The following is a 21,924-nucleotide window of genomic DNA, read 5'->3' as shown; positions in this document are numbered from 1 at the left end:
GACAGATCGTTTGTTCATAAATGCTGAGCACATACGTAAATCAAATTGTTATCTTATAGATGTGCTTGAATGAAAACTTATATCGTTTACTGAAGGTTTACTGTTTTGTTTATACGGATTATATTAATTTCAATATTGCATTACCAACCATATTCTCTATTAGCCAATAATAGGAAGTGAAACTATAATTTCACTCTCCAAGCGTCTTAGGTGAATTACACTTCTATTTTGTTCTCCATATACATGTACCTTGCTCACATGACATTGTAGGCCTACTTTGAAGCATGCACAACAGATAATTTTTCTTAGCACTGATCCTAATTTATTCAACTGTTATATTCCTCCTATGAATTTGCTTTTAAAGTCATATAAAACACTTATTTTTCCACATCCATTACCCACTTCCGTTATCCCACCATCAATATTCTTTGATCTAAGGTGTACCTATAATTGTTTGTTCTGAATGTACTATTTTTAATGACTTTGAAATACTATTGTATTTTGTGCAGTATCCTTGTGTTAATACTTACGTAAATTGCACTCAATTCAGCCGAAAAGCTGCCAGGTACAATGTTTTTTATACCACAATAAATAAATAAATAACCCACCCACTAACACAATAGTTACTGCTACGTCAGGCAAGCCCCATCATTAGGGACTTTTAGATTTGCGTGGACTGATACGTGTGACGTCCATTCAAGGCAGTGCATTAAAAGGACGTCGACCGTAGCAATCCACATTGTCTTCGTGCAAATCGAAAGGTCCCTATTGCACCGATGAAAGGCCGCATAGCACCACCCTGAAACATGCGACCGAGCGCCCACAGCCATGACAAGGCGCCCCAAAACTCGCTAAGCCTTCATGAAAGTTATGTAATCATTCATTTATGCATCAACCATGAAGCTACTAACACATAAGTGCATTCTGTAATAAACGGGCGGATTTTTTCTTCTTCAAAAGGAACACAAAACTTTTATTCACGGTGCTCTATATCACCGCGCCTTGAGGGTAGTTAACTGTCAAATGCACAGTAATGAGTGCGAGGCGACTTTTCTTTGTAAAAAAAAAAAGAAAAAAGAAAAAACATTGGTTATTTGAGGTCAAACGCTAACTCCAGACATATCCATTGATTTACTCACGTCACTTCCCGTGTTATCCATTTACTATGTAACAAAAGTCTGATGAGCCTCTTCCTTAAAGGGTAGACAAAGAAATAGATGATATTAAATCACTCGTAGTTCCCCTAAACTGAATTTGTGTCATAACAGGAATCTTCATCTAAAAATAATTATGCAGGCCAAAAATATAGACGAATATCCGTTTTTATAAACAAAGTCCTGAATTAAAACCATTTTATTGTGAATGTGTTATTTCTTCAATTCGAATTCAATATACTTTTGATTTCTGAAATAATTTATAAGTGAAACTCTGATATTATCAAAATCAGACAATTTTGCTAATTTATTTTACAAGTATACAACCTCTGTCGAACCACAATTAGTATACAATTCAATGCATGATTATTTGAACATCTTAAACCAAATAATTTATCTTGTAGTGGAAATAGTATTCTATTACCGGTCCCAGTATATATCCAGTGTTCCAGCTGTGGATTAATGTCTTGCCGAAGAACGTTAATGTCGACTTGGATTGGAACCCATAACCCTGGGATTGAGAGTCAAGTGAATGAACCACTAGACCACGACATCACCACTATTTATATGCAGTAATGAATTACTGTAAAAGCACCTGAAGGAATAATATCGATTGAAAATATTGTCATAAAAGGCGGAACAATGTACAATTAAAAATATTGTCATAAAATGCGGAACAATGTAAAATTAAAAATATAATATTGTCAGAAAGGGAAAGTCATATCTGACTAGATGTTTTATCAATAATCTATTGGCATGGAGCCTATGACTACATGTACACCACTTCCCCATTTCTTCTTTTTCTTTTCTTGGGTTTCCCTTTTATCTGTTTTGCATCAATACTTCTTGTTTTCCTTATTTGAGTTTAGACCACGCATGCGCAAATTGCGAAGAATATCATACCTTTCTCTAATTACATTATGAAATTGATAATCACTTGTCTAACTCAGCACTTCATTCGCCAAACATCTTTGGGGAAACAGGTTGAGCGTGTGCATCTCTCCAAGAACCCTAAATCATTTCCCGTTATACAGTGTGAGTATTTCTATCATTGCTTTTGATTATTGAGACTTATTTTGTCTACATCATACTTATGCTAAGAAATTGCGAGCTCTAACATATCCTCTAAGTAATTGTGAACTTGTATGATTTTGGAGAACTAAATTTAAAGTAAGCAGTTATTGCCAAATGTACAGTGATTTATGACAGATGAAGGGAGTTATTATGATAACAATTGTAATTAATGTTGCCATCCGTTCGTTGACTTAATTTATATATTAACGTCTGAAGGATTTGAAAACCTAGTTTTGGTCACATATTTATATTGTGTAACAAGTCCTTTTGACACATTTTATCTCTTTGATGTTGAATTGATAATCAAGATTAATGTCATTGATTAAAACTAATTATTGATCTCTTGACATAGTTCTGTCTTCAAAACTATATATTTGTTTTCAATTAATTTGTCTATTTATTTCGTTATTAAATAATCTAAATCAGATTTACAAGCTGAAATAAATCAGGAAAGCCTTTTCAATAAAACGTAAAATAGATTGGCCTATCCAATAATAATAAATGAGTTTTTACAAATCGATTATTTTGTCATAATGATAGAAACGAATGGATGTGATGGTTAATTTACCTGACTGCTAAAAAAGCATAAATGCTTGTAATTAAGCAACCAGACGGCAGACGGCTTTAGGTCCTCTCTGAGGGACCTGGTAATGAGGATCAAGGGCGGCGATTTCTGTTAATGACCGGGGGGACGAAATGCGATTTTTTTTTTTTTACGAGGATGTTATGCGAGGGAGCGTAGCGACCGAGCGAGATTTTTTGCAATTTTATTAGTCTAAACGCTGCACTCTTGGGCCTTCCAGAGCCTAAAAGTGTGTTGCAGTCATTATTCAGTATATGCTATACAATTTGTTTTGCACTTTTTCAAATTTCCAGGGGGGGACGACCCCCCCCCCTAAAAAAATTGAGTGGGGGGGGGGGGACGAACGCCCATAGTTTTAAGTTAACTTTACCTCAACAAGAAGGCATAGCATAATTGTTTTATATCCTGCACCAAAACTTTATTTCAAAAATATTTAAAAAAATTATTGAAATTATACCCCATTCACAGTGGCCTCAAACACCGCGACAGCAGCGGGACTGTCCCGCTGCTGTCGCGGTGTTGTTTTCAGTGTGAAGGCTCGGACCCGTTATAAACTATCGCGGGATAACACCGCCTCGCGATAACGCCGCGACAAACTATCGCTAGGTTCGCCTAGCTACAGCAGCGGGACAGTCCCGCTGCTGTCGCGGTGTTTACTCAGTGTGAAGGCTCTCCGTTATAACACCGCGACAAACACGTGTGATTTGTTTACTTACCTATCACTGACCTCTTTTCTCCAGCAATGGGGAACATAAAGTGAAATAGAAATAAAGTAACCAGTGGATTCAAATTGATTTTATTATTATGTAGATATTATAATTATCCAAATAAAAATATTTCACACTTCAAAAAATTAAAATATTCTGACTGGAAGCAATAAACATGCTAGTTTTTTAAAAAGTAATATGATCGAGGATACAAAAAGCAACTTGACATGTTTACCCTAAAACCCCGCGCTGAAGTATTTCCGGTCATATCGGGGTCACTCGCGGGTCATGAGCCATGCATACACGTGTTTGTTACGGAGGTAATAAAAATCACCCGCTGCAGCGTGAATGGGTACATGATATTTATCCCGCTGCTGCAGCGGGATAACTTTTCTACTGTGAATGCATTTGTAGCGGTGTTATGGCGGTGTCGCCGCTCCGCTACAACGCCGCTACAAATTTCAAAACCACTGTGAATGGGGTACAAGAAGAAGAAAAAATGGAATAAGAATTAGAAAGAAAAACAAATAATCAAATTAAGATTTGAAGAAGAAAAAAAAAAAAAAAAAAAACAAATCAAACAAAAATGTCTACTTCCAAATAGTACTTATACTCCCAAATAGTACTGTTTCAGAGCAACCTTAAAATAGTTGAAATATTTCTGGTCATGTGACGAGCTCTCAACCAATCAAAAGCCAATAAATTTTGATGCAGGATATAAATGTATATATATATATATATATATAATCTTAATTATTAGATATATATATATATATATATATCGCTCCTCATGTTCGTATCCATTTACTACATGCCTCATCTTACGTGTAATTCCATCAACTTCTTTCTCAAGACAGAGACGAATTCGCAGCATGGCTGATGAGAAAGCAATAGCAATCGACGAAGCGGAGAGTGGGGCACAATTAAAGACCCCAGCGACTACGTCGGACTCCACGGTGAACCCGAGGGATTGGAAGAACTGGAAGTATTGGAAGTCCATGGGCATGGTTGCACTGAAGTGGATGAGGGCCAACCTGCTCTTGGCGCTCACCCTGATTGCGGTGATTATTGGTGTTTTCTTCGGGAGTGTCTTAAGGAAGGCTGAGCCCACAGAAAATGTGATTAAAGCGATTGGTCTACCTGGTGATATCCTGGTCCGGCTCTTGAAGTTGCTCGTCCTACCGTTGATAGTCTCGAGTTTGATCACGGGTAAGATGAAAGTAATAATACTAATAATATTCTTTTAAAGCCCCACTGTCCTACTTGTACCTCCTTGCTCCCTCTATATAGAAAACTTCCCCAATCGGTGCCTGTTGGTCCCCCATGATCCTCTTTTTCTTATGTTAGTTGAGAGCTGAGTTAATGAGATAGCCACCTGTCAGTGACCTCACTGTGTGGTCTAATCCCTTCTGGCCCAGTAGTATTGACGGTCTTTAAAGTCCACTCCAAATGTTATCAAGTTAAACCGAAAATGGAAATTGTTTTTGCCCAATTGATCGTGAGCCCGGCAGCCACTGAGCAGCCAGATCGACGTTGCTCTATCCCTTATTGTTGAACGCCAAACAAGGTAGCAGCAACTCCCGTCTTTTAACGCCTTTTGGTATGACGCGGCAAGAGTTAAAGAGCCAATTATTCCAGTACCAATCATTTTTTTATCCGAGCTGAAACAAACCGAAAAAGCGAAAGGACATATTACTCTTACGTTTTCAAACATGTCAAATCTTTGAAGAGAATGCTGGTTTTTGTTGAAGATGATAACGATTTGAGAGCTTTCGTAATATCGATGGGGGAATATAGCATTACTTTCTCATCAGAATTATTGATTTCAAAATATGACCTCAAATGCATTTAAGTCCAGTCTATAAACAGACGAGCAGTTTTTAAGTCACTTGACATGTGCGCAGTCCAGTTTAGAATGTTGATGTATAGTGTTTTCATATATTTTTTTTTAGCAAGATTGAGGCAAAAGATATGCTATCGTCATGACAATCCAGTGCACAGTATCTTTTTTCCTTTCCCAACGCGTTGGGGTGAGCAATACTTAAACCTACACATAAAAGGGGAGCCACATTAAATCTTTATTCTCACGAATTTTATGTAAAGGTCTGACGAGTCTTGACACCAAATCCTGTGGGAAATTGGGAGCACGGGCACTCGTTTACTACTTCACGACATCGTGCATCGCTGTCATCATCGGAATCATCGTCGTCGTCGCAATTCGTCCTGGTAGGCCGAAGTACCTGAAAATTCATGACATCGACCTTGATGAAAGAAGCGATTCAGCAAATCCCCTCGATTCGCTCATTGGTATCCTGAGGTATTGCTCTCATTATCTATCCATATGTATTATATCCTGCGTCAAAAGTTTATTGGTTTTTGATTGGTTGAGAGCTCGTCACGTGACCAGAAATATTTCAACTATTTAAAGGTAGCTCTGAAAAAGTACTATTTGGGAGTAACACACTTTTTGAGAGTACTATTTTGGAGTAAAATACTTTTTGAGAGTACTTTTTGGTAGTTGATTTTTTTATTGATTTTTTTTTTTTTTTTTTTGCGGGGGGGGGGGGAATTGTAATTTTTTTTAATTTTTCTTTTTCTTTTTTTCCCCCTTTTTTTTCAAAGATACATTTTTGATGCAGGGTATAACACAACAACGCCTTCTTTTCGAGGTACTGGTATAGATATATCAACTGCTTTGAGAGGCCTGGCTGTTTTATATGCTCGAGGAAACGCGCGCACCTCCTGCCATGACCTAGTCTAGTTCTGGACCCTATATTGGTTTTTGTTATTCGCCGACTATAAACGTTAAGCCAAGAGTTGGCGCGATCCTTAGTGATTGCGTGATCCCCACAGACCGCCGGTGTTTGTGGGGATCGCGCAATCACTAAGGGTCGCGCCAACTCTCGGCTTAACGTTTATAGTCGGCGAATAACAAAAACCAATATAGGGTCCAGAACTAGACTAGCCATGACCATAAGGCACGCCTGGGTGGACGGCGCGCGAGCATATTATAAAGCAGCCAGACTTCGAATAATATAGCAGTCGATATGTCTTTTATAGGCCGAATTGAAACAAAAATCTATCAAGAATTCTTACCTTATCCTTTTATTGAGTAAAGATTGGTTAGAACATCACGGAAATCTGAGACACTGTTTGTAATCTTTGCTTGAAAAATGACTGAAAGTGTCTATCATTTGGGAATCGCAGACAAAAAGCACCGTACGGTGTCCGAGCTCGCAGAAGGAACGTTTTAACGCGTAAACCTATGGGTATCGCAGCAAAATTTTACTATTTTTATGGTAACCGGAATTTTGAGGGATCTCACTCTTGGACTATTAACCGGTATCGGCATTTTTCGTGTCTTCACGGGAATAGCTAAAATCACGACTCCAATTTCGACCAATCAGATGGCTGGATTTCTTAAGTGAGGTATATAGGCTTCAATTAAAAACTTTGGGCCTCGGTGACTCCAATAGTACCATTTCCTTCGGGTCTGCGCCGCTCAGCAAATAGTACTATTAGAGTCGCCTCTTGCGCATAGTTTTAACCAGAACATCTCAAGACGGTGTATATTTGTATACAATATTTTCCCGAGAGAGTGCCGTTAGTAACTTGCAAAAAAAACTCTTCTTCGGAGAATTTGGGAGGAAAAGAATCCAAGATCCAAGATCCTAAGAATAAATTTTCTCTTATTTTCCTCTTTCATTACGACAGGAATCTGTTCCCGTCCAACCTTGTACAAGCGTGTTTTCAACAGGTAAGATGTTTTTTAAATATTAACTGCTTCGAGGGCACTTTTTCCCAAGGTGATCTCGAAACTGAACTGCAATCTCTGGATCACCGAGGAGCTTTGTTTCTAACCGTGACCTGAAAAAATAAGCACTCGATATTTTGCTATTTGCCGCATCCCTTATGTCAATCCTTAAAAAAACGACATTTGAACAAAATATAACGTCAACAAATATTTTCGAAGAGTCGAAAGAATTTATCCGTCGCGATGTGAAACGCTCATCGTAAACGCTCATCGTAATCGCAGTTCCACGGTGTACTGTTTATGCTCACTTCTCTGGCTCCTCTAGGCAATTCTCGGTGGGTGGCCTTGCAGCTGGATTCGCAAACCTGCACTGAGCATGCTACGTAGACCCACTAGAGGCCAGCGCGTTGACCCCATTTAAATGCGTTTACAAATGATTGTGCGTTTATGCTTCCCCAGAAAACGCACCTTTTTGTGAGTTAACGATCGGCGATCGTGATCGCCGTTTTTCGGTGATTCTACAAAAGTGAGGAAGGACGCAACCGTGTTTTGAACTAAACGCGTAACAGATGCCTGATTCTGGCCAGAAAAGTTGAGCATAAACATACCCTAAGAGCATTACGCGTATCTTATACTGCTCGTATCTATTGTTAACTTCAACCCCATCTATTGGTCCTTGAATTGTACGCACAAGGAGAACTATGCCCAGTCAATATGTCTTCGCTAAATTAGTTTTTATTTGGGGGATTTTTAGCCATCTGATCTAATGGAGCTATGAGAATCGAAGAAATTAGAGAAATATCTTATATTAACAGTGGTAAAGATCTTCATTAATACCCTGTTAAAAGTGCATCCGATACCTACAATAAAACGGGATAAATCAATATCATTTTAATTTCAGGCCAAATCGACTGCCTATTCGGCAATTGCTGATACATTTGAATGAATCTTGGCGCACGCGCTAGACGGAATGAATTTGAATGATATTAATGAAAAAATCCTATTCCGATGAGATACATTGAATTACAGCCGATAATGGTGTTTGCTCCAAATTGAACGAACTTTTTGTAAAATAGACTGAATAACTGCGAAATTGGCCGGGAAAACCTATAGTATTACTTATATTAAAACTGCTACTAATATTATGACTACAACTACTACTACTACTACTACTACTACTACTACTACTACTACTACTACTGCTGCTGCTGCTGCTACTACTGCTACTAATAATGATAATATTAACAATAATAATGATCGTGATAATACAAAATAAATAAATAATGATGATGTTATTGTTAACCCTGTTCCTGGACTCATTTACTATTCCATACTATACAGGCCACACTCTCCACTTCCCTAGGGATCACATTCCATTCTTTTTCTTTCTGTCTATTTCTTCCACTTTTAGGCGAAGTCCTCCTCTGAAGTAAAGAACGTCACTAAGTTGGTACCTATAAATGACACAGTCAAATCGGCTTTTTGTCGTTGGGAAAATGCCTCGGAAACAGATTTTTGCATCTCTAAAAATGTGACGGAGACAAATAGGACGGAGGACTACAAGAACGGCATTAATGTACTAGGTAAGGCAAGGTGCACATGAGGCTACAATAAAACTGCGCCATCAATAATGATAATAATAATAATAACAAAGACGATAATGATGATGATAATAACAATAATAATAACAATAATAAAGTTGATGATGATAATGATGCTAATAATGATAAGAATAATAAATTTGATGATTATAATAATAATAACAATAATGATTATGATGATGATAATGATAATATCAAAAATATTAATAATAATAACATTTAAAATTATAATGATAATAGTAATGATAATATTAGCAATAATAATATTAATACAAATAATGATGATAATAATAACAATTATAGTATTCAAAATGATAATAATAATTATAACTATAATACAAATTATGATGATGATGATTATAATAAAGGTAATAATAGTAATAAGAAGAACAATAATAATAATAATAATCATAATAATAATAATCATAATAATAATTAAACAAAAATAGAAATAACAGTAAAACTAACCACTTTAACACAACACCTCCACACATTGAAGGACAGTCAGGGGAGTTACTTGTTACTTGATAAAAACAAATTTAAAGTAAATACAAATAATCAAAATTTGGACAAGACATGGTAAATGTTAGCCCTAAGCCGTCTGTGTTCTCATAAATTAACAAAGAGACCTCTATGAATACCTCAATGATAAGTGTTGATTTCGGGCAAAATTAGTAACATCTTTTTTCCTAATGTACATGAAAGCTAACGCAGAGTTATATATAAACGTGCACAAAACAAGTTCAAACGATATGTCTAGCTTCAGATGGATGCCTTTGACGTAGGGAGTCATGGCCTAGTGCAATGGTTTTTTCCCGAAAATCGACGGAAAATTGGCGTCAGAATCTATACAAATTAATGCATACAAAACATTTAGTTGACAGCTAAGCTGTCATTATTTAAAATGGGCCTATTGTTGTTGACCGATTGGGGGTAATTGGTGGTAGTGGATGAACACATCGTGTGCATGGGCATTTAGGCATCTATCCTGGTAAAACCACAGTCACAATGCCGATGTAACAACTTCTTGGATATTCGGGGGTCATGTTACTATTTGTCCTATCTGTTAACGTACACGTATGTTGGGGCAGTGGGGGAGCAGTGGCCTCGTAAATGGGAGGTCCTGGGTTCGAAAGAAAGACGATGTGCTAGTCCACTTTGATAAGGTGAAACAAACCAAAAAAGGGAAATACATTTATTGTAACTTAGTGAATGGCGAATGCCTTTCATCAATTGTCAAATCGTAAAATGCAAACATATATTTCACATGATTGTAACAGTTATTTTACATTATGATCTTTTATATCAAAATAAACGTACATTTTTGTTTCGCTTTACTTTCAACGAGGTATTTGAGAATACATGAAAAAAGGTCAGACAACATGGAACTACATACTCGAGCGTTAAAAGACATTGAACCGTTCGAATAAAGATGTTTTTTTGTTCTTACATCCTCCTAATTTCCGATAAAAGCGCGTAGGGGAAAGCGACTTTGTGGTGCCAGGAGGGCGTAAACTCATAAACTTTAACACGGAATTTACTTTCTACTGGCTCTCAACTGGTTATATCACAATGTGGCATGTACTCTATACAAAGCCCCCAAAGTTGTAGGCCTAATCTTAATCTATAACTTTATATTCTTATGTTGGTTGAAATCTCGTGTGAAAGTACTCTTCCACCCCTCCCCCTCCTCGCCAACTGCTGGTGTCCCTATATTTCCCCCTTTGTTTTATCGGTATCTAGTTACGCGTGTGCAGAGATGTAATTTAGACCCATGGTATATGCAAGTATAATGTTTAATGACGTTTTAAGGAGAAAATGTTATCCTCGATGACCAGATCAGGTTCAGATTCATTACAAATATGCATGTTATCTGTTGGATACTCTACGTCCGATTAGGAAGGATGAGATTATTTTAATTTAATGGATCCTTTTTGGATTATGTCCAAAGTCATGAAGGCGTCTGATATGAATAATGATCAGGACGTTTATGAAGATATTGGATCAGTTTCAAATTCATATGGGCGTTTAAGGTTATGTGGACAAAATTATATCAAGCATAATTTTGTCACGGAAGAAGAAATATTATTTTAGTACATCGCCCACCCATCCCCTGCCAATATTGGGATAGTATCCAATAATACAGTCTGTCAACCTAGTCTCTACATATTATTCTTCCTCGTTTATCAAATCATAATTCTTTTCTTGAAAAATAATTTCCCCATTATTGTCAGATTCACTTAAAGACTAAGCCAGTCCAATGATGTTCTGTTTTTTTAATTTGTTTATGGGAGACGACACATCTATAGAAGAATTATATGCGTTTATATTTAAAGGTAATACAAAGTTTTCGGAAATTTTAAAAATGTTGTCATTGTTCAGGTATCGTATAATTAAGTGCATGTCATATTACTTCCCTTTGATTGAGTAAAGTCCATATAGCTACAGTGGGGGAGATCCCCCCCCCCCCCCTCAATCTAGATATTCTTCAGGCTAGGGTTCAGGGAAGCTCAAATATAATAACTCATCGTTCTTTCTTTTATTCTTTAGGTATCCTCGTTTTCACTATCCCTTTCGGTGTACTGCTGAGTAGAATGGGAGAGCGCGGTCGTGTCATGGTGGAATTTTTCAGGATATTGTCTGAGCTCACCATGGAGCTTGTCAACATCACCATGTGGTATGTAATGAGATACAATTGATGATGACGGTGATGGTAGTGATGGTGATAACGATGATGATGACGGTGATAGTAGTGATGATGATGAATGGGATGGTAGTGATGATGATGAAGGTGATGGTAGTGATGATGATGACGGTGATGGTAGTAATGATGATGACGGTGATGGTTACGTGATGATGATGACGTTGATGGTAGTGATAAAGACGGTGATGGTAGTGATGATGACGGTGGTGGTAGTGATGATGATGACGGTGATGGTAGTAATGATGATGACAGTGATGGTTACGTGATGATGATGACGTTGATGGTAGTGATGATGACGGTGATGGTAGTGATGATGACGGTGGTGGTAGTGATGATGATGACGATGATGACGGTGATGGTAGTGATGATGATGATGGTGGTGGTAGTGATTATGATGACGGTGATGGTAGTGATGATGATGATGGTAATGGTAGTGATGACAGTGATGGTAGTGATGGTGATAACGATGATGATGACGGTGATAGTAGTGATGATGATGAATGGGATGGTAGTGATGATGATGAAGGTGATGGTAGTGATGATGATGACGGTGATGGTAGTAATGATGATGACGGTGATGGTTACGTGATGATGATGACGTTGATGGTAGTGATGATGACGGTGATGGTAGTGATGATGACGGTGGTGGTAGTGATGATGATGACGGTGATGGTAGTAATGATGATGACAGTGATGGTTACGTGATGATAATGACGTTGATGGTAGTGATGATGACGGTGATGGTAGTGATGATGACGGTGGTGGTAGTGATGATGATGACGATGATGACGGTGATGGTAGTGATGATGATGATGGTGGTGGTAGTGATTATGATGACGGTGATGGTAGTGATGATGATGATGGTAATGGTAGTGATGACAGTGATGGTAGTGATGATGATGAAGTTGATGGTAGTGATGATGATGATGGTGGTAGTAGTGACGATGATGACGGTGATGGAAGTGATGATGATGACGGTGATGGTAGTGATGATGATGATGGTAATGGTAGTGATGACAGTGATGGTAGTGATGATGATGAAGTTGATGGTAGTGATGATGATGATGGTGGTAGTAGTGACGATGATGACGGTGGTGGTGGTAGTGATGATGATGACGGGGATGGAAGTGATGATGATGACGGTGATGGTAACGTGATGATGATGACAGTGATGGTAGTGATGATGATGAAGGTGATGGTAGTAATGATGATGACGGTGATGGTAGTAATGATGATGATGGTGGTAGTAGTGACGATGATGACGGTGGTGGTGGTAGTGATGATGATGATGACGGTGATGGTTACGTGATGATGATGAAGGTGATGGTAGTGATGATGATGACGTTGATCGTAGTGATGATGATGAAGGGGATGGTAGTGATGATGATGACGGTGATGGTAGTGATGATGATGACGGTGATGCATGGTTACGTGATGATGATGAAGGTGATGGTAGTGATGATGATGACGTTGATCGTAGTGATGATGATGATGGTGGTAGTAGTGACGATGATGACGGTGGTGGTGGTAGTGATGATGATGACGGTGATGGTTACGTGATGATGATGAAGGTGATGGTAGTGATGATGATGACGGTGATGGTAGTGATGATGATGACGTTGATCGTAATGATGATGATGAAGGGGATGGTAGTGATGATGATGACGGTGATGGTAGTGATGATGATGACGGTGATGGTAGTAATGATGATGACGGTGATGGTTACGTGATGATGATGACGTTGATGGTAGTGATGATGATGGTGATGGTAGTGATGATGACGGTGGTGGTAGTGATGATGATGCCGATGATGACGGTGATGGTAGGGATGATGATGAAGGTGGTGGTAGTGATTATGATGACGGTGATGGTAGTGATGACAGTGATGGTAGTGATGATGATGAAGGTGGTGGTAGTGATGATGATGATGGTAATGGTAGTGATGACAGTGATGGTAGTGATGATGATGAAGGTGATGGTAGTGATGATGATGATGACGGTGATGGAAGTGATGATGATGACGGTGATGGAAGTGACGATGATGACGGGGATGGAAGTGATGATGATGACGGTGATGGTTACGTGATGATGATGAGGGTGATGGTAGTAATGATGACGACGGTGATGGTTACGTGATGATGATGACGGTGATGGTTACGTGATGATGATGAAGGTGATGGTAGTAATGATGATGACGGTGATGGTAGTGATGATGATGATGTTGGTAGTAGTGACGATGATGACGGTGGTGGTGGTAGTGATGATGATGACGGTGATGGAAGTGATGATGATGATGGTGATGGAAGTGATGATGATGACGGGGATGGAAGTGATGATGATGACGGTGATGGTAGTGATGATGATGACGGTGATGGTAGTGATGATGATGACGGTGATGGTAGTGATGATGATGACGGTGATGGTAGTTATGATGATGACGGTGATGGTAGTGGTGATGAATCAGAGTGTTGGCAGAGAGACCACATGAAATGCTCCCTAATTTTAAATGTATCGCTTGTACTCAATGTATTGGAATAATAAGTTTCTATTTTTTATTTTCACCGCCCTTAAGATTTCGCACTGATTTCATTTCATTTCATTTCATGTCGATTATATGATCACAGCACTTCGTTTCAGGGAGCCCGCCGATAACCATTGTTTGACTTTGTTTTTTTTTCATGATGATGATGTATTTACTCTGGAAAAACTCTTATGAATGTGTTCTTCGCATTAGGATAATGCAGTTATAAATAAATAACAGATAGAAGGGAGAAAAGACCATTTTGCACCCACCCCCCCCCCCCCTCCCGAAAAAATCAAACAATCAAAAGAACAAAATTCACCTTCTCCATCCCCATCTCTCCTCCAGGTACTCTCCGTTGGGTATCATGAGTCTGATCTGCGCTAAGGTTCTCGACATGGAGAGCTTGTCAGAAATCGTGCCTATTCTAGGCCTGTACATGCTGACCGTAGTGATGGGGCTTCTCATCCATCTTGCTATCCTGATGACTATCTACTACGCCAGCACCAGGAAAAATCCACTCACCTTCTTTGAAGGAATTCTCCAGGCCTGGCTCACAGCATTCGCCACTGCTTCGAGGTAAGTTAATACCATTCATCCTTTACATTTGCATTTCTTCTCTGAATAGAGAACGCGTACCGAGTATCTAATTATCTTTTTAGAGCCAGAATTCATGAATTTTCATAGAAAACAACATGTTTAATGCTGGCGCGCGCAGGAGTTCGGCAAACAAAACAGTCTCGGTACCATTATTTTTTAAAGAATATATCTTGAGCGTTCGACGTGTACATGTGGAAGAATGGTAATTCAACCCTAATTATGGTCCTGTCCGAGAGTTGAGCCCGGGACCTCTAGTCCTTATGGCTCCAAACAGATCTGGTTCACGAACATGACGCGATCGAATTAAAAAACCTTCTTTCAAACAGCATTGGAGCTCCAAGATAAAGAAAATGCTCGAGTCCTTGTAATCTCTAATTACGATGCTATATTATTATATAATCATAATAAGAAGATTCCTGTTAAAGTATGGCACAGCGCAGCAAAAAGAAAATAATATAATATGGGTAAAGCTCGTTAGCCAACCGTGGCCTACGTGAAACAGAATATATCTGTACATGTAGACGGTGTACGATAGGAGTTGGGGGGCGGGGGTGGTGTAGACGTTATGTATGGGAATATTGTACGCTGCTTTAATATTGTGGTATGGGTGTTATTGATTGGCATAATTAGCGGTATTCTGCATCGGGCTTTTGTATTTTTTTCTCTCTGCCTCTCATTCTTTCCCTGTCTTCTTCTCTCTCTTTCTCTCTGCCTCTCCTTCTTTCTCTGTCCCTCTCTCTCTCTTATCTCCCTATCCCCCTCTCTCTCTCAGCTCTGCGACCCTCCCTGTGACTATCCGTTGTCTAGAGGAGAACCTAGGTATTGACAAGAGAGTGACACGATTCATCCTCCCCATTGGTGCAACAGTCAACATGGATGGGACCGCCCTCTACGAGGCCGTAGCGACCATTTTTATCGGGCAACTGCGTGGATTGCCCATGGGGTTCACTAAGATCGTCACAATCAGGTGAGAATAAGAACACTATCGCAGAGACTTTAGACCAATAGGCCTTGTGCCCTTGTCTATCACCTTATGAAAAGTGCGAAGATTGAGATACATAATCGGAACATATTTATAGAAGATGATTGCCCGAGTTAATTCTTCGGAAGTTTTTGCTATCCCCTTGTTTTTTCTTTCTTCCAAATTACCATCCACCATGGTAACCGTGGTAATCATGGTACCAAACAATGAAATACATTGTTTGATGACCCTATGTTTATTATTGTTTGAAACCGTGGTAACCATGGTAACCATTGTTATCAAGGTGGAACAGCTACGGAATACCGCATTACGCATGGTACGCCAAAACTAACCCAGCGCTAATATAATGACACTAAAATACTGATGATTTATTTTCAACTCATTTAAAGTAAATACCGTTTATATGGAAGATAACAGTATTTACCTCTGTGTCTGTGAGTTCACTATCTGAATAACACTTTTCAAACTTATCTTTGCTCTATATTTCCCATTTCCCTGAAAGATGTAATTTTTTCCTTCAGAAAAGCACACAAGGGTCCGGTAAGTGACACACAAGGTTTGCAATCAATTGCACAATGACAATAGCCAATGAAGATCGTCGTTGCATGCACTCGCGTACTGGTGGGGGAGGGGGCTTGGGGGGGGGGGGGCGCCAGCCCCCCCCCCCCCCCCAAAAAAAAAAATATTAAAAAAAATAAAAAAAAATTAAATAAAATTGAACCATGACTTATTTTCAATTCCATATAAAGTGATGTATAAATGTTTGTGATATCACATGATTTTCAACAAAATGCGCGTTTCTCCATTTCTGTTACAAACTGACACATTCCCAAATGGCCAGGAAAAGCATATTTTTTTTTATAGTCACTAAGGGGCCGAGGCCACTAACAGTAATACTAGTAAAAAATCCTTTCCAGAAGCAACTGTGACAAGCACTGCCGGGCGTTCCATACTTACATCATGTAACACTGCACATGTACCGTTAAGGGCCCAGTGGGGAAATTGAATTCAGACGAGATTAAGAGTAGTGAACGGTACAACGAATCGTCTTCTTTCTCTAATAATTTAATGAAACGGCAAAGTTTCTGCGCTTCGGTGGGGGGGGGGGGCAACTGAATTCAGACTAGGATTAAGAGTCGAGAACGGTACAACGAATCGTCTTCCTTCTTTAATAATTTAATGAAGTGTCAAAGGGGGGGGGAACTGAAATCAGATAAGACCACGATACAACGAATCATCTTCTTTCTCTGATAATTTAATAAAACGTGAAAGCTTCCGCGCTTCGAGCGGGATGGTCGTATAAGAATTCAGACAAGGATTAAGAGTAATAGTTTAATGAAACGTCAAAGTTTCCGCGCTTCGCTCGAGATTGGGCGAAAATGGTTTCAGACAAGGATTAAGAGTAATAATTTATTTAAACGTCAAAACTGCCGCGCTTCGCTTGGGAGGAGGGGGGGGGGGAACTGGACCCAAACAAGAATTAAGAGTCGAGAACGGTACAACGGATCGTCTTATTTCTCTAACAATTTAATGAAGTGTCAAAGTTTCCGCGCTTCACGCGGGAGGGGGGGGGGAGAGACTGAAAAATAACTTAGTTCCTGGCCCCGGGTTAAATTTGTAGACATTTGGACATTGCCATTAATAATCTGTCGGTAATTGGTTGCTCGTTTTGTCGGTAATCGGTGGCCTCTACACGCTCCCCACTCTTCCACTGACAAAGATCTAGCGACGCCCCTGATAACGACACAGTTTATACAATCGAGACTACTGATGAAGTACCGGACCACCGTCTTTGTGCATTGTGCGGCATCAAAGCATATACAACGTCTCAAGACGTGACAGATCACTTTTCTCTAACTTCTAACCAATCAGAAGGCCTCGTTTTTTTTCCCAGGAAGTGCCGGTGGAAATTAATGCGCCAAATGTGGTTCTCAAATTGCAAAAAATCCCTACTCTTGGAAGGGGTAGGAGAAAGCAATTTTACGTCATATTACTCCAGGAAGTGCCTGAAAATGCGTCTAATTTGGTTCTAAATTGCAAATGCTTCTTACTCTGGGAGGGGGCCAGAACCCCCTCCCAGACCCACCCCCGCTTGGTCGCTTCGCTCCCTCGCCGCTAAAGCCTCGTTCTGTCGCGTCATCGTTTTACATATATTTAACCCCATGCCATGTTGTCCCCCCCCCCTGTAAGAAATTCCTGGATCCTCTACTGATGCCCATACCCCTGGAGCTTCGGGGGTTCCGCCCCTTGACCCCCGCCAGGGCTTTGCCCTTAGACCCCACTTTGCGAAACGTTCAGCGGGGCCTGCATGTTAGAGTGGGGTGCTGCGGATTTTTTTGTCAGCCCCCCCCCCCCCCCAAAAAAAAAAACAAAAAAAAAAAACATTTTTGCTCATTACGCCACTGGTTGCATGAACATATTATTCAGATGTCTGAATTTTAACCAATTAGAGTCGGCACATTAGATTTACGATTGATCGCAAGCCTTTATGTTACGGGCCCCAGATCCTTTTATGATCAATGTCGAAACAACACTTTCAACTTTAACTAATTCATGAATGTAATTGTCCATTTATTAATTCATTTATTCAATTTCTTTACTCCTTTTTATCTAACCATTTGTTATTATCTTTATTTCAATTGATCTTTTCCTGCAGTCTAACGGCTACCCTCGGCAGCATTGGCGCGGCTAGTATACCGAGTGCAGGTATCGTCACCCTTGTTCTAGTCTTGACTGCAGTCGGATTTCCTATAGACGATGTCAGCCTTCTAATGGCCGTCGACTGGTTCCTGTGAGTAATAGTTCAATCAATCTATCGTTTTATTATTTATAGGGCAAAGTATTTATCTACATTTCCCACACTCTACCCATGTGAGGTAAATGAATATTTAAGCAATTCTGTGCTTTTACTTAAGTCATATTGATTGGGAAAGACAACCTTCAGATCATGTTAATTCAGTTAATCTTTTTCCTTCCTGTCATCCATTTGGCTCTCTTCAACCCTTGCTATTAAATTATTCATTGTTTACTTGATTTTGTCTTTGCCGAATAAATGATGATAGTAATAATGATAGTAATAATAATTATAACAATGATGATAATCATGATAATGAGGAAAATAATAATGATAGCAATATTAACAATAATAATAATATGCGTATCAAATCAACTCAATTTGCGGTAATCTCAATCTTTAAATTATTCTTGCTAATTGTCATTTTACTTTGCTTTTGATTGCGTTGTTTTGTTGAATAAATTATATTATGTACACTCTACAAATATTTTGGAACAAGATTACAGGATTTGTACAAAATGGAAACGCACATGTTTGTGTAATAAGATATTACCCAAATGTGGGTGTGTTTTACTTAGCCTTGTTTAAAGTTTGTTTTTTTCTATTGTGTACAATTTTACCAAACTCTTTTAAAGCCTGTCTGCACTAGTTTGGTCAGGAGGGATTAGATCTCCCTGCTGTTCACTGGTTGGTGGTTATCTCATCAAATCAGCTCTCAATTAACATAAGATAAAGGGGACAATGGGGGATCTACAGTCACCAGTTAGGCATTGTTGGCTATATAGAGGGCGCAAGTAGCTACAAGTAGTGAAGACAGGCTGTAAGAGTGTAATTTTGTATAACTATGTAGTATACATATACTGTATTGTATCTCTTCTTGGCCTGCAGGGATCGTTGTCGTACGTCCATCAATGTAGTTGGTGATTCTTACGGAGCTGGTATAGTGTACCATCTTTCTCAGAAGGAGTTAGAAGCACTTGACAAGGAGGTTAGCAAATTTGCATTTCATATATACTCTCATTACAATATAGATTATCACCGTAACAACACTCATTTATACCCGACTTTGTTCATAAATTCAACTCGCAGGTTAAACGTTAAACTTCTGCGTCGGCAATTAATTAATACTAAAACTATTATGATTTGAAATACCAATGACCAAGGCTTAATTTTGAAACTCATGATTTGAAGTACCAATGACCATTTTTGTCGCTTCATTACCTTGTGCATGTATTTGTTCCTTATTTCATCTATTTCTATAAACGCGATGTATATGTTGTAATTATGTATTTTCTTGAATATTACTGTAACGCCAGTGGAAACCAAATTTCTATGTAACTTGTTTGCAAAGACCAAATAAAGTGTCTTGTATCTTGTATCTTGTATTGACGCATTACAAAGACAATACAGATCCCCTATGCTGACTGAAAGTCGCTCAGTTTTAATCGAAACATTATGGTTTCTCACCAAGATGATGGACCTGCTTATAAAAGATTCATATCTTTTTTCCTGAATATAATATTTACAATCAGAACCAAGGTGAGCTTGCTCCAAATCATTCTTACTGACACGTTAAGCTTATTATGCCCACTGATACCCGTTAATACCTGACTACGACTGAATGTCAAAGAAATTCACATGGACTCAATATGAAATGAATTGCATATGTTCACACACACACACACACACACACACACAACAAAGGCCGATTGGCGGGAAGTCGTACTGTTATCAAACCAGTCGCTCGATAAGCTGCCGACTAGTGACCGTTTTGATTTTTTAATAAGTTTATATTGGAAGGCAAAAGAAAACACGCAAATCCAACAGTAATATTGACACGATCATGGTGAAACAGATACAATACCCACACGCCCTCCCACTCTCCCCATCCTCTCCACATTTCCCAATCATTTATGGTGATGCATTGCCAACTACTTATGTTTACTATTTTATTATTAGGAGGCTGAATTGGAGCTGGAGGCAGGTAAAGGCGATGACGTCATCCACCCCGGGAAAGCCGAGATAGAAGATGCAAAAGTAGTAGAAAACGTTGACAAGAAAGAAGGGGCCAACTGCGAGATAGAAGATGCAAAAGTAGTAGAAAACGTTGACAAGAAAGAAGGGGCCAACTGCGAGTCTGGTGTGTAGACTACACTTCGACGGAAGATAGAGTCATTTTGTTTGTTCAGATGTCACTTTCCTTTGTTTCGTAGTATGTTTAGTTATCACGAATAATCTACAGTGTACAAGTAATCAGGTGCAGTATTTACTCAGTTTCGTTCACATTGCGTTACAGAGAAGTTGAGTTCTGGTAGAGACGAAGAAATAATTTGTGAGATTACTCATTCTTTTATGTCAGTGTGGAAGATTATTATGTAGTATAAATATCCCCTGAACAAAATGATATTTGAACCGAACTGTCATGCCACATTTTTTTTAATCTAGTCTAGTCCATTTTTTTTTAATTCATGTGCGTTGCGTGTAATTTCAAGATAGTCTGAGTCAGTCCGTTTTAATTTCGATCATTCCCGTTCTCTCCATCGTCTCCAGATGTTTTTTTTTCACAATGCAATTGCATGACTACTACTCAACCTTATAGTAGAATATTTAGAATAAGGCGAATAAATTGAAGACTAAGCCTTGAGTAGAAAAGCTTTTAGAATCGTATGTATTTACTCTGCGATATATCTTCGTCATGTTTATGATTAGATTATTTTGTTTTTGTAAGCAGTGTTAAACAGTCAAGTTAGACATTTTGCCATGATTGTATATACATCACAGTGATTATCAATTGTCTTCTTGTTTTATTCTTTCTATATTTTATTGGTGTCATTTTCAGTGTTCCCCTTTACATTGTTACAACGCTCTCTCTCTCTCTCTCTCTTTCTTCTCTTCTCTCTTCCATCGCCCCCACACATAAACACACAGACTCACTTTCTCTTGCCATCTACCTCTTTCTTTCTCTTATTATTTCACTTTCTCTTTCTCACATACACTCACACACACACACACACACACACACACACCTCCCCATCTCTCTCTCACTCTAGATCACTCCTTCCCTCATTTACATGTGTATTTCGTTTCTCTTTATTTATCTGTCGTTTTCTATTCACCAGAACATTCGCTCTATACCTAAGCCCTCTTTTGATACGCCACCTTCCACGATCTACTTTTGAAAGTTTCAATCACTTTTTGTGTATCCCGTACAATACATATACATGTATATACTTAAAAAAAGATAATTATGTATTCCAGATCATTGTATAAGTACAGCATTCGTCTAGTCAATTTACAATTTTGATGGATCTGAATTTATTTGATTAAAAACATTTGTATTATTACCCAGTTACCGATATTGTTGGTTAGTTACAGCTTATATATGTAACTTTTGCTGTATTATATTACAAGTGCAGACATTGATCTAAATAACTGTGAGTTGTATACTAA

At 38.7% G+C, this 21,924-nt stretch overlaps 1 protein-coding gene across 1 annotated transcript; it reads left to right on the top strand.

Annotated features, from left to right (window-relative positions):
• The first annotated feature begins 4,446 nt into the window (after positions 1–4,446).
• Positions 4,447–21,454, top strand: LOC593172 (excitatory amino acid transporter 2). Its single transcript, XM_030989631.1, has 10 exons — positions 4,447–4,727; positions 5,622–5,835; positions 7,233–7,275; positions 8,684–8,855; positions 11,424–11,550; positions 14,447–14,677; positions 15,471–15,665; positions 18,337–18,471; positions 19,363–19,462; positions 20,434–21,454. The coding sequence occupies exons 1-10, from the start codon at positions 4,517–4,519 to the stop codon at positions 20,620–20,622; spliced, it is 1,617 nt and encodes a 538-aa protein (XP_030845491.1). The 5' UTR covers positions 4,447–4,516; the 3' UTR covers positions 20,623–21,454.
• Positions 21,455–21,924: the final 470 nt, after the last annotated feature.

Source organism: Strongylocentrotus purpuratus, unplaced genomic scaffold, assembly GCF_000002235.5.
Source record: "Strongylocentrotus purpuratus isolate Spur 01 unplaced genomic scaffold, Spur_5.0 spur5_contig_842, whole genome shotgun sequence".
In the NCBI taxonomy this organism is placed as follows: domain Eukaryota; kingdom Metazoa; phylum Echinodermata; class Echinoidea; order Camarodonta; family Strongylocentrotidae; genus Strongylocentrotus; species Strongylocentrotus purpuratus.
This window is presented reverse-complemented; position numbering and strand designations above follow the sequence as displayed.

Bases quoted from the DNA above. Each gene is read 5' to 3' on its own strand.
- LOC593172 (XM_030989631.1), top strand. From the start codon at position 4,517: ATGGGCATGGTTGCACTGAAGTGGATGAGGGCCAACCTGCTCTTGGCG. The intron at 4,728-5,621 runs GTAAGATGAAAG...TTTTATGTAAAG, and splicing joins AGTCTCGAGTTTGATCACGG to GTCTGACGAGTCTTGACACC. The intron at 15,666-18,336 runs GTGAGAATAAGA...CTTTTCCTGCAG, and splicing joins ACTAAGATCGTCACAATCAG to TCTAACGGCTACCCTCGGCA.